Here is a 12,451-nt window from a genome sequence, read left to right on the forward strand (position 1 = left end):
ACACTGATTGACAATAAATTTCACATGCTGTTGTGCAAATGGAATAGACAACAGGTGGAAATTATAGGCAATTAGCAAGACACCCCCAATAAAGGAGTGGTTTGGCAGGTGGTGACCACAGACCACTTCTCAGTTCTTATGCTTCCTGGCTGATGTTTTGGTCACTTTTGAATGCTGGCGGTGCTTTCACTCTAGTGGTAGCATGAGACGGAGTCTACAACCCACACAAGTGGCTCAGGTAGTGCAGCTCATCCAGGATGGCACATCAATGCGAGCTGTGGCAAGAAGGTTTGCTGTGTCTGTCAGCGTAGTGTCCAGAGCATGGAGGCGCTACCAGGAGACAGGCCAGTACATCAGGAGAAGTGGAGGAGGCCGTAGGAGGGTAACAACCCAGCAGCAGGGCCGCTACCTCCACCTTTGTGCAAGGAGGAGCAGGAGGAGCACTGCCAGAGCCCTGCAAAATGACCTCCAGCAGGCCACAAATGTGCATGTGTCTGCTCAAACGGTCAGAAACAGACTCCATGAGGGTGGTATGAGGGCCCGACGTCCACAGGTGGGGGTTGTGCTTACAGCCCAACACCGTGCAGGACGTTTGGCATTTGCCAGAGAACACCAAGATTGGCAAATTCGCCACTGGCGCCCTATGCTCTTCACAGATGAAGCAGGTTCACACTGAGCACATGTGACAGACGTGACAGAGTCTGGAGATGCCGTGGAGAACATTCTGCTGCCTGCAACATCCTCCAGCATGACCGGTTTGGCGGTGGGTCAGTCATGGTGTGGGGTGGCATTTCTTTGGGGGGCCGCACAGCCCTCCATGTGCTCGCTAGAGGTAGCCTGACTGCCATTAGGTACCGAGATGAGATCCTCAGACCCCTTGTGAGACCATATGCTGGTGCGGTTGGCCCTGGGTTCCTCCTAATGCAAACAATGCTAGACCTCATGTGGCTGGAGTGTGTCAGCAGTTCCTGCAAGAGGAAGGCATTGATGCTATGGACTGGCCCTCCCGTTCCCCAGACCTGAATCCAATTGAGCACATCTGGGACATCATGTCTCGCTCCATCCACCAACACCACGTTGCACCACAGACTGTCCAGGAGTTGGCGGATGCTTTAGTCCAGGTCTGGGAGGAGATCCCTCAGGAGACCATCCGCCACCTCATCAGGAGCATGCCCTGGCGTTGTAAGGAGGTCATACAGGCACGTGGAGGCCACACACACTACTGAACCTCATTTTGACTTGTTTTAAGGACATTACATCAAAGTTGGATCAGCCTGTAGTGTGGTTTTCCACTTTAATTTTGAGTGGGACTCCAAATCCAGACCTCCATGGGTTGATAAATTGGATTTCCATTGATTATTTTTGTGTGATTTTGTTGTCAGCACATTCAACTATGTCAAGAAAAAAGTATTTAATAAGATTATTTCATTCATTCAGATCTAGGATGTGTTATTTTAGTGTTACCTTTATTTTTTTGAGCAGTATATAACAGCATTATCACGTATCCCTATCGTTTTTTCAGGACCTCCTGCGTAGGGACATGCTGTACTATAAGGGTCGTATGGACATGGACCTGATGGAGGTGGTGGATGTGGAGGATGGGAAGGAGAAGGACTTCAATGTGTCGGTGAAGAACGCTCTGAAGCTGCGCTCGCTGGCGGGGGACGAGATCCACCTCCTGTGTGCCAAGAAGCCTGAGCAGAAACAACGCTGGCTCCGAGCCTTCCAGGACGAGAGGACGCAGGTGCAGCACGACCTCGAAACAGGTGAGTTATCCGTCTCTCTGTCTGACGTGCCACAGTTTGAAAAAGGACCCATTCTTACTTAGCTTGATGAGCTAAAGCAACTCAGACATATAGAATGAGTAGAAAACACTAATAGGATACTAGGATACTGCAATAAACTGCTTACCTGTAGTATTACTAGTCAGCTGTACAACCCCACTGTGTGTGTATCCTTTCCTATTAGTAAAACATGAGCTGTGTCCTCCTGTCTCTCTCTGCCCCAGACTACTGCTGTATTAATAGTTTGTGATAAACGTTTCTGACAGTGGCTCCGGTCAGAGAATCAGAGAAGAGAAGTGTATGTGTAATATGTAGCAGTTAATGGATCAGAATGACGTTAATCCCTCAGATAAAAGGACCTATAAATCCAGTGAGCTGCCCCCTTCGCTTCTCCGCCATAGTCTGTGGGTTTTATCTGGGCTGTAACAGAGCATGCGGATATTACCGAAACTTTTCATCCAACAATCTGGCCTTCTATTATTCTGTTCCGTCTTAATAGCTGGGTATTGATAGGTGGCCCTGGCAGAATGAATCTGTGATATCCACATTGACCTGTGACCTATGTGGTTTCTACCTCCAGGATTCTCCATCACTGAGGTCCAGAAGAAACAGGCCATGCTGAACGCCTGCAAAAGCCATCCAGCTGGGAAGCCCAAAGGTATGTCTGGGTAATGGGTGCATGGCAGGAAAACTCGATCTCCTTGGCTGTGTGGATGGGTAGCAGATTACGTGTTGTGCGTGTTTATTTTTATTTTTTTAAGAAGATTACATTTGCCAATATTTATACAAATGTTGTTTATCATATGTGCTTAATATTCATATAAACCACTAGATTAAAATGCAGTCGTAATCACCCCCCCCCCCCCCCCCCCCCCCCAATCCTCCCTATGGATCTGTATAACTCCTAGTCTCTTGTCACAGCCTTAACATTAACATGGAAAACATTTAGTAGCTGATTTGATTCTGGATGCCATGATTACTAACCCTGCTCTGTTCTCCTCTCCCCCAGCGGTGACCCGGCCCTACTATGACTTCCTGCTGCGTCAGAAGCACCCGTCTCTGCCCAGCACCGTACCTCAGCAGCAGGTCTTCATGCTGGCTGAGCCCAAACGCAAGGCAACCACCTTCTGGCAAAACATCGGCAGACTGACGCCTTTCAAGAAGTGAAACGCCGGAGAGGAAAGGAGGATTAGAGGAGAAAGGCTAACGCCTGAACTGACTTTTTTATCCCCGATCCTTTTTTTTTTCCTTCTCTCGTTTGTTCTTTGTTATACATAATGTTATCCTAATTCATATACTGATTATTGTGAAAGATCAACATGGTTATGATGATGATGATGATATTTTTTTCTTTGAGAAAGCACTTTATAGGTTGGTTACAATCAGACTTGGGAATGGTTCTCCCGGACATCGTGTATACGTTGGGAGAATGTTACTAGGACTATTATACCTGCTACTGCTACTACAACTTCAACCAAGCACCGATTGGTACTAATATTACTACTGCTGTGTGATCATGTGACTGCCAATGAGGCTCCTCTTTTTTGAAAGACGTTGACTGACGCAACTAAATGATTTTTTTCCCGGTGTTTTTGTTTTGTTTCGACAAATGCCAACTGTTCACAGTGCCAGATCAATTTAGCTTTTGTATTTAAGTTTGTGCTGTGTCTGCTATTGAAAAAAAAAGTGAAAAAGGGGGATAAAGTTTATTGTACTTCTCTTTGTGCAAAGATGTTTTCCTGGTTTATTTTGAGCATTTCATAACAGTCGATACTTAAGGGTTTGGGTGTGGTGGGGTCTTAATGTTTGTGTAAACAAACATTCTGAGAAAAACCAGTGGTATTCAAATTCGATTCTCAATTCTTCACAAATGTACCGTTTGAGTTGCAGCAGCCCACAAACGCACACACATGCCTGACCTTTGTCATTAGCCTTACATTGTGCGTATGAGTAATTAACCTCTTTATGGAAGTGCCATCTGAAGGGTCTCCTGGATGCTTTGAAATAGTGTGAAGAGTATGTTTTACCTTATATCAACCCCTGCATTTACATTCATTTAGCAACATTTTCAAATTCAACATGTATTCTCCTCTGTGGCAAAATGAGGCTAATTTTTTTTAATTTAACCTTCATTTAACTAGGCACAGTTAAGAAAAACATATTATGTACAATGAAGCCCTACACCGGCCAAACCCGGTCGACGCTGGGCCAATGGGACTGTGCTCCGCCCCATGGGACTCCCAATCACGGCCGGTTGTGATACAGCCTCTAGCGCTTAGACTGCGGCGCCAGTCGGGAGCTTGATTGAAATGGTACAACTGCACTTTCGTCCCCCTGGTAAGTGCAATGCCACAATACCACATGATTTCATATAATCTCGACATTTAACAGACTTTAAATATTGAATATTGAAAGTATAATGTTAGATTTTTCTAGCCTGGTCCCAAATCTGCTTTTCGCAACTCCATTGCTGTCGTGACAATTCCACAAGGAGTTGGCAAGAGCACAGAAACAGACTGGTATCCATACAAGTTTAACAGGGTGGATCACCTTCTGAAAGTTCTACCCATTTCCTCCATGTCCCCAGAGGCTTCATCAGGACGTTTTCTGTTTGCGACACCTTTCAGAAGTCTTCATTTGTAGATGAATATTCATGAGTTTCTGGCAAGACAAAGTTGTCTGTTGTGACAAAAATGTATTTTTGTGTTCCTGCTGATGAAGAGACTACAGGGAGCTTGAAGAGTCCCAGGAAGTAGGTTAGCTGGGCGAGATGACAGCGAAACAACACCTACTACTGCTGCTTTTCATCTCGCTTCACTGTCCAAAAGAACTACAAATTCACATTTGAAAAGGGTAACCTATTTTTTAGACGCTCTGAGGCACTGAATTGTTAGCGCGCTGCAGACGTGGGTTTCTGTCTACTAAAATCGTAAAGATACTAAAGACTGGAGTCATGAACCATGCCTTGTAAGCCTCGTGACAGCCTTCTTAACATGATGGCCTTCTTAACATGATGGCCTTCTTAACATGATGGCCTTCTTAACATGACGGCCTTCTTAACATGACGGCCTTCTTAACATGATGGCCTTCTTAACATGACGGCCTTCTTAACATGATGGCCTTCTTAACATGATGGCCTTCTTAACATGATGGCCTTCTTAACATGACAGCCTTCTTAACATGACGGCCTTCTTAACATGATGGCCTTCTTAACATGATGGCCTTCTTAACATGATGGCCTTCTTAACATGATGGCCTTCTTAACATGACAGCCTTCTTAACATGATGGCTTAGGCTTTTTTTATGATTCTGATTTGGCCTTTCCATTGACAAATAGACAAACTGATAATCTGCAGCTCAATACATATAACACACATTTATAATCAATCAATTGACCATTGATACTGTATATTGACTGTGATCAGTTTCAAGAGGCCTACAATATGATGGGGTTGACACAAAGAAGCCTGAATCCAGCGTTCAATTGGAGATGTTTTCCTCTTTCAAAAGAAAGTAGCTCGGTGACGGATTGCTCTCCCCTGGGATCGACTGAGATGTCTGGAGAGAGAACCGGGAGACACAGAGGGATGTGTGTGCGTGTGTGTATGATTGCTAAAACAAAGTGTGTGTCTTGTCACCTCGAGGTAGAGATATGGAACATGCCCTCAGAATTCAGTATGCAGCCCTATAACTCACCTGTCACGAGGCTTATGGATCCCTATAACTCACCTGTCACAAGGGTTATGCAGCCCTATAACTCACCTGTCACGAGGGTTATGCAGCCCTATAACTCACCTGTCACGAGGGTTATGCAGCCCTATAACTCACCTGTCACGAGGGTTATGGATCCCTATAACTCACCTGTCACGAGGGTTATGGATCCCTATAACTCACCTGTCACAAGGCTTATGGATCCCTATAACTCACCTGTCACGAGGGTTATGCAGCCCTATAACTCACCTGTCACGAGGGTTATTCAGCCCTATAACTCACCTGTCACGAGGGTTATGGATCCCTATAACTCACCTATCACGAGGGTTATGGATCCCTATAACTCACCTGTCACAAGGCTTATGGATCCCTATAACTCACCTGTCACGAGGGTTATGGATCCCTATAACTCACCTGTCACGAGGGTTATGGATCCCTATAACTCACCTGTCACGAGGGTTATGCAGCCCTATAACTCACCTGTCACGAGGGTTATGCAGCCCTATAACTCACCTGTCACGAGGGTTATGGATCCCTATAACTCACATGTGACCAGGGTTTTGATAGGGTTTCTTTTGGATCCACACAAGCATTCCCAAACAGGCAGAGACCATATGGATCTTGAAGCTGGACATTCAGGCATCTATTGCCTAGCATGCTAGAATAACCTTGGATTAAAAGCAGCATTCGTCTAACATTCTCCCAAATTGTTTATTTTTGACATTTGAGAAGGTTTGGTAAATTGGAATTACATTTGTTAAATCATGATGTTTTGACTAAATTGAAGACTGCATGCATAGACCTAAACAGATGTTTTGTAGCTAATTTTGTGTTTTGCCTTTAAAATGCAGTCAGTGTTTTTACAACCTCTGCAGAACATGGCAGTTTCTCTGCTTTGATATGTCGATATCAATCAAAAAGTCTTTCAAATGTCAAAGGCGATTTTGCCCATGACTGAACTGCATGCCAAACACGCCTAAAAAAACATTTTCAAAAAGTCTGTCGGTCTGGAGTTTACTGACTCTTACTAGAGCTATAATTGGCTGTTGAATATACTGTATACTCCCCCTGCAAAAGACACAGGATGGTATACAACAGAAAGTTTGCCTCTCCACAATTTGTACTCATTTTCGATCTATTGAGACATCATACAATTAATACTTTCCCACTGTCAATAATTAGCAAATGATTACCGCCCCCTCCCCCAATCATTAGTTCATTGTAGTGACAGAGTAATTAGACCTGAACTGATGCCATTGTTGTTGTTTTACCTGTATTTAACTAGGCATTGTTATTTAACTAGGATCGTTGATGACCTGGATCTGAATAGATATCTTTAAACTCATATGTCCCTCTGGTGAGAAGGAAGAGGAGATACCGTAGACTACTTCAGTCTTTCAGTGGTATAAAAACAACCCCAAACATTTCTCTGAATGGTGAATTCCTTCAAATGGTGACTGAGTATTTTTTATTTGACCTTCAGTTTGATCTTGAAGTAGGCTAGTCCAATGAGAATAAAATGTCCTCTGCAAGAGAACTGTTCTGCCAACGAGTCATTGTTAAATTATATATTGCTGTACACATTTCTATGTTGCTGAGTTGGGTGAGTTCTTACTTTCAGTCTTGTTATTTTCAGAAACACATTAAAACACTGAGCCAGGGAGAGTTCCAATGTTCCAACTTCAATATGCGTGCTTGTAAAAAAAAAAAAAAAAAAATGTAACGATAGTTTGTTTTAATTACGAAATAAAAAAGGCAGTGTTTGTATGGTTGTTTACAAATGCACTCAATTATGGGAAAATAAAACTATTCAAAATGTGTTACTGACTGAATTGTGTCCATTTCAGGATCTAATATATATATATATATAAAAAAAGTTTTCCCCTCATCAATTTACACACAATACCCCATAATGATGATGCAAAAAGAGGTGTTCAAAAATATCACATTTACATAAGTATTCAGACCCTTTACTCAGCACTCTGTTGAAGCACCTTTGGCAGCGATTACAGCCTTGAGTCTTCTTGTGTGTGACGCTACAAGCTTGGTACACCTGTATTTGAGGAGTTGCTCCCATTCTTCTCTGCAGATCCTCTCAAGCTCTGTCAGGTTGGATGGGGAGCGTAGCTGCACAGCTATTTTCAGGTCTCCAGATATGTTCGATCGGGTTCAAGTCCAGGCTCTGGCTGGGCCTCAAGGACATTCAGAGACTTGTCCCGAAGCCACTCCTGCATTGTCTTGGCTGTGTGCTTAAGGTCATTGTCCTGTTGGAAGGTGAACCTTCACCCCAGTCAGGTCCTGAGCGCTCTGGAGCAGGTTTTCATCAAGGATCTCTCATCTTTGCCTTGATCCTGACTCGTCTCCTGCGCTGAAAAACATCCCCACAGCATGATGCTACCACCACCATGCTTCACCGTAGGGATGGTGCCAGGTTTTTTCTAGACGTGACGCTTGGCATTTAGGCCAAAGAGTTCAATCTTGGTTTCATCAGACCAGAGAATCTTGTTTCTCAGGTGTTTCTTAGGTGCCTTTTGGCTAACTCCAAACAGGCTGTCATGTTCCTTTTACTGAGGAGTGGCTTCCGTCTGGCCACTCTACCATAAAGGCCTGATTAGTGGAGTGCTGCAGAGATAGTTGTCCTTCTGGAAGGTTCTCCCATCTCCACAAAGGAACTCTAGAGCTCTGTCAGAATGACCATCAGGTTCTTGGTCACCTCCCTCAGTTTGGCTGGGCGGAAAGGTCTAGAAAGAGTCTTGGTGGTTCTAAACTTCTTCCATTTAAGAATGATGGAGGCCACTGTGTCTCTTGGGAACCTTCAATGCTGCAGACATTTTTTGGTTCCCTTCCCCAGATCTGTGCCTCGACACAATCCTGTCTTGAAGCTCTACGGACAATTCCTTCAACCTCATGGCTTGGTTTTTGCTCTGACATGCACTGTCAACTGTGGGACCTTATATAGACAGGTGTGTGCCTTTCCAAATCATGTCCAATCAATTGAATTTACCACAGGTGGACTCCAATCAAGTTGTAGAAACATCTCAAGGATGATCAATGGAAACAGGATGCATCTGAGCTCAATTTTGAGTCTCATAGCAAAGGGTTTGAATACTTATGTAAATAAGGTATTTCATTTATTTAGTTTTTATACATTTGCAAACATTTCTAAAAACTCATTTTGGCTTTGTCATTATGGGGTATTGTCTGTAGATCGCTGAGGAAATGTTTTTATTTAATCAATTTTAGAATTGAAGGCTGTAACGTAACAAAATGTGGAAAAAGTCAATATACAGTACCAGTCAAAAGTTGATACACCTACTCATTCAAGGGTTTTTCTTTATTTTTACATTGTTATTTCATAGTTCTGATGTCTTCACTATTATTCTACAATGTAGAAAATAGTAAAAATAAAGAAAAACACTTGAATGATAGGTGTCCAAACTTTGACTCGTACTGTATATATACAAATATATATATATACACATACTGCTCAAAAAAATAAAGGGAACACTTAAACAACACATCCTAGATCTGAATGAAAGAAATAATCTTATTAAATACTTTTTTCTTTACATAGTTGAATGTGTTGACAACAAAAATCACACAAAAATAATCAATGGAAATCCAATTTATCAACCCATGGAGGTCTGGATTTGGAGTCACACTCAAAATTAAAGTGGAAAACCACACTACAGGCTGATCCAACTTTGATGTAATGTCCTTAAAACAAGTCAAAATGAGGCTCAGTAGTGTGTGTGGCCTCTACGTGCCTGTATGACTTCCCTACAATGCCTGGGCATGCTCCTGATAAGGTGGCGGATGGTCTCCTGAGGGATCTCCTCCCAGACCTGGACTAAAGTATCCGCCAACTCCTGGACAGTCTGTGGTGCAACGTGGCGTTGGTGGATGGAGCGAGACATGATGTCCCAGATGTGCTCAATTGGATTCAGGTCTGGGGAACGGGCGGGCCAGTCCATAGCATCAATGCCTTCCTCTTGCAGGAACTGCTGACACACTCCAGCCACATGAGGTCTAGCATTGTCTTGCATTAGGAGGAACCCAGGGCCAACCGCACCAGCATACGGTCTCACAAGGGGTCTGAGGATCTCATCTCGGTACCTAATGGCAGTCAGGCTACCTCTGGCGAGCACAAGAAATGCCACCCCACACCATGACTGACCCACTGCCAAACCGGTCATGCTGGAGGATGTTGCAGGCAGCAGAACGTTCTCCACGGCGTCTCCAGACTCTGTCACGTCTGTCACGTGCTCAGTGTGAACCTGCTTTCATCTGTGAAGAGCACAGGGCGCCAGTGGCGAATTTGCCAATCTTGGTGTTCTCTGGCAAATGCCAAACGTCCTGCACGGTGTTGGGCTGTAAGCACAACCCCCACCTGTGGATGTCGGGCCCTCATACCACCCTCATGGAGTCTGTTTCTGACCGTTTGAGCAGACACATGCACATTTGTGGCCTGCTGGAGGTCATTTTGCAGGGCTCTGGCAGTGCTCCTCCTGCTCCTCCTTGCACATAGGCGGAGGTAGCGGTCCTGCTGCTGGGTTGTTGCCCTCCTACGGCCTCCTCCACGTCTCCTGATGTACTGGCCTGTCTCCTGGTAGCGCCTCCATGCTCTGGACACTACGCTGACAGACACAGCAAACCTTCTTGCCACAGCTCGCATTGATGTGCCATCCTGGATGAGCTGCACTACCTGAGCCACTTGTGTGGGTTGTAGACTGCGTCTCATGCTACCACTAGAGTGAAAGCACCGCCAGCATTCAAAAGTGACCAAAACATCAGCCAGGAAGCATAGGAACTGAGAAGTGGTCTGTGGTCCCCACCTGCAGAACCACTCCTTTATTGGGGGTGTCTTGCTAATTGCCTATAATTTCCACCTGTTGTCTATTCCATTTGCACAACAGCATGTGAAGTTTATTGTCAATCAGTGTTGCTTCCTAAGTGGACAGTTTGATTTCACAGAAGTGTGATTGACTTGGAGTTACATTGTGTTGTTTAAGTGTTCCCTTTATTTTTTGGAGCAGTATACATATATATATATATATATATACACATACACACACATTACATTACACACACATTACCAAAAGTATGTGGACAACTGCTCGTTAAACATCTCATTTTCAAAATCATGAGCATTAATATGGAGTTGGTCCCTCCTTTGCTCCTATAACAGCCTCCACTCTTCTGGGAAGGCTTTCCACTAGATGTTGGAACATTTCTGCGGGGACTTGCTTCCATTCAGCCACAAGAGCATTAGTGAGGTCAGGCACTGATGTTGGGCGATTAGGCCTGGCTCGCAGTTGGTGTTCCAATTCATCCTAAAGGTGTTCGATGGGGTTGAGCAGTGGCGGATTTAAGCATAGGCGACATGGGCAGCATCTTGCCGGGTGTGGCATGGGGCGCCCGCACCAAAAAAATATTCTGAATGTTGACATTTGCGCGATCGGTTTTCAATCGCTCATTTGCACGTCACGTCAATGATATCATGTCATCGTGTGGGACTGTGGGTCAATTAACCTTGTCAGAGTGGGCGCCCTGATTCTAGTTTGTGAGCTAGGCAGGCTACTGCCTGGGAAGGTCTCCCACTCAGAAGTACGAGATGGGGAGGGGGGCAGTGGTAGGTTGATCTCAGGTCTCCCCACTGGAAGCCAGAAGTAGGGGGAGCGAGGGAATATATAAAATAGCACACATCTAACTTTGTACAGTACTAATGCAATTAGTAGTGCAATTAATTTGTTTCTCTTGTTTGAAGTGCAATAAGCAGGTTATCTTCTTTATAAGTGTGTTATTCTATTTGTGTGATATAGAATTTGTGCAATTTAATTGTATTTGTGTGTTTTTTGTTAGCAATAGGGTAATAGCATAATAATTTGATTCTCTTTTTTATTTGAATTTATATACTACAATTTGTTTCTATTTGTCTTTGTTCCTTCTTTTTGATATTTATGAGTCTAATTTTTGTATATATTTATATAGTTTTAAATGTTTTGATTATTTATTTGTGTTGTTCCAAATGTCTGAATAAAAATGAGTTAATGCATAATGGTGCTTTTTTGGGGGGGGGGGGGGGGGGGTGGCTGAAGTGGGGGGTTCGCCCAGGAAGCCATACAAGCTAGAAATGCCACTGGGGTTGAGGTCAGGACTCAGTACAGGCCAGTCAAGTTCTTCCACACCAATCTCGACAAACCATTTCTGTATGGACCTCGCTTTGTGCACGGGGGCATTGTCATGCTGAAATAAAAAAGGGCCTTACCCAAACTGTTGCCACAAACTTGGAAGCACAGAATCGTCTGGAATGTCATGGTATGCTGTAGCGTTAAGATTTTTCCCTTCACTGGAAGTAAGGGGCCCAACCTGAACCATGAAAAACATCTCCAGACCATTATTCCTCCTCCACCAAACTTTTTAATTGGCACTATGCATTCGCCTGGCATCCACCAAACCTCGATTTGTCCGTCGGACTGCCAGATGGTAAAGCGTGAATCATCACTCCAGAGAATGCTTTTCGCCTGCTCCAGAGTCCAACGGCGGCGAGCTTTACACCACTCCAGTTGACGCTTGGCATTGCACATGGTGATCTTAGGCTTGTGTGCGGTTGCTCGGCCATGGAAAGCCATTTCATGAAGCTCCCGACGAACAGTTCTTGTGGTGACGTTGCTTCCAAAAGCAGTTAGGAACTCGGTCGTGAGTGTTGCAACAAACAATTTTTACATGCTACACGCTTCAGCACTCGGCGGTCCCGTTCTGTGAGCTTGTGTGGCCTACCACTTCGTGGCTGAGCAGTTGTCGCTTCTAGACGACAACTAGCTGAATCCACAAATTTGACACACACACACACACACATTCTACATAACTAGAAATCTTATGGAGAATAGCACATATTCACACAAACACTAACATCCAATACACACATTGACTAAATGCATACAGTCATGGCCAAA

General features: G+C 44.3%; 1 protein-coding gene across 5 annotated transcripts in view; it reads left to right on the forward strand.

Moving 5' to 3' along the window:
- The window catches only part of LOC106578470 (rho guanine nucleotide exchange factor 4), a 161,042-nt gene extending 153,727 nt beyond the window's left edge, over positions 1-7,315 (forward strand). For all 5 annotated transcript variants that reach the window (XM_082965623.1, XM_082965625.1, XM_082965624.1 and 2 more), the window contains 3 exons: positions 1,523-1,766; positions 2,365-2,442; positions 2,794-7,315. In XM_082965623.1, the coding sequence (XP_082821749.1) occupies positions 1,523-1,766; positions 2,365-2,442; positions 2,794-2,951 (480 nt within the window). In that variant the 3' untranslated portion in view covers positions 2,952-7,315. The remainder of the gene's footprint in view (positions 1-1,522; positions 1,767-2,364; positions 2,443-2,793) is intronic.
- Positions 7,316-12,451: the final 5,136 nt, after the last annotated feature.

The sequence above is a fragment of the Salmo salar genome, chromosome 19 (assembly GCF_965601325.2).
Source record: "Salmo salar chromosome 19, fSalSal1, whole genome shotgun sequence".
Taxonomy (NCBI): domain Eukaryota; kingdom Metazoa; phylum Chordata; class Actinopteri; order Salmoniformes; family Salmonidae; genus Salmo; species Salmo salar.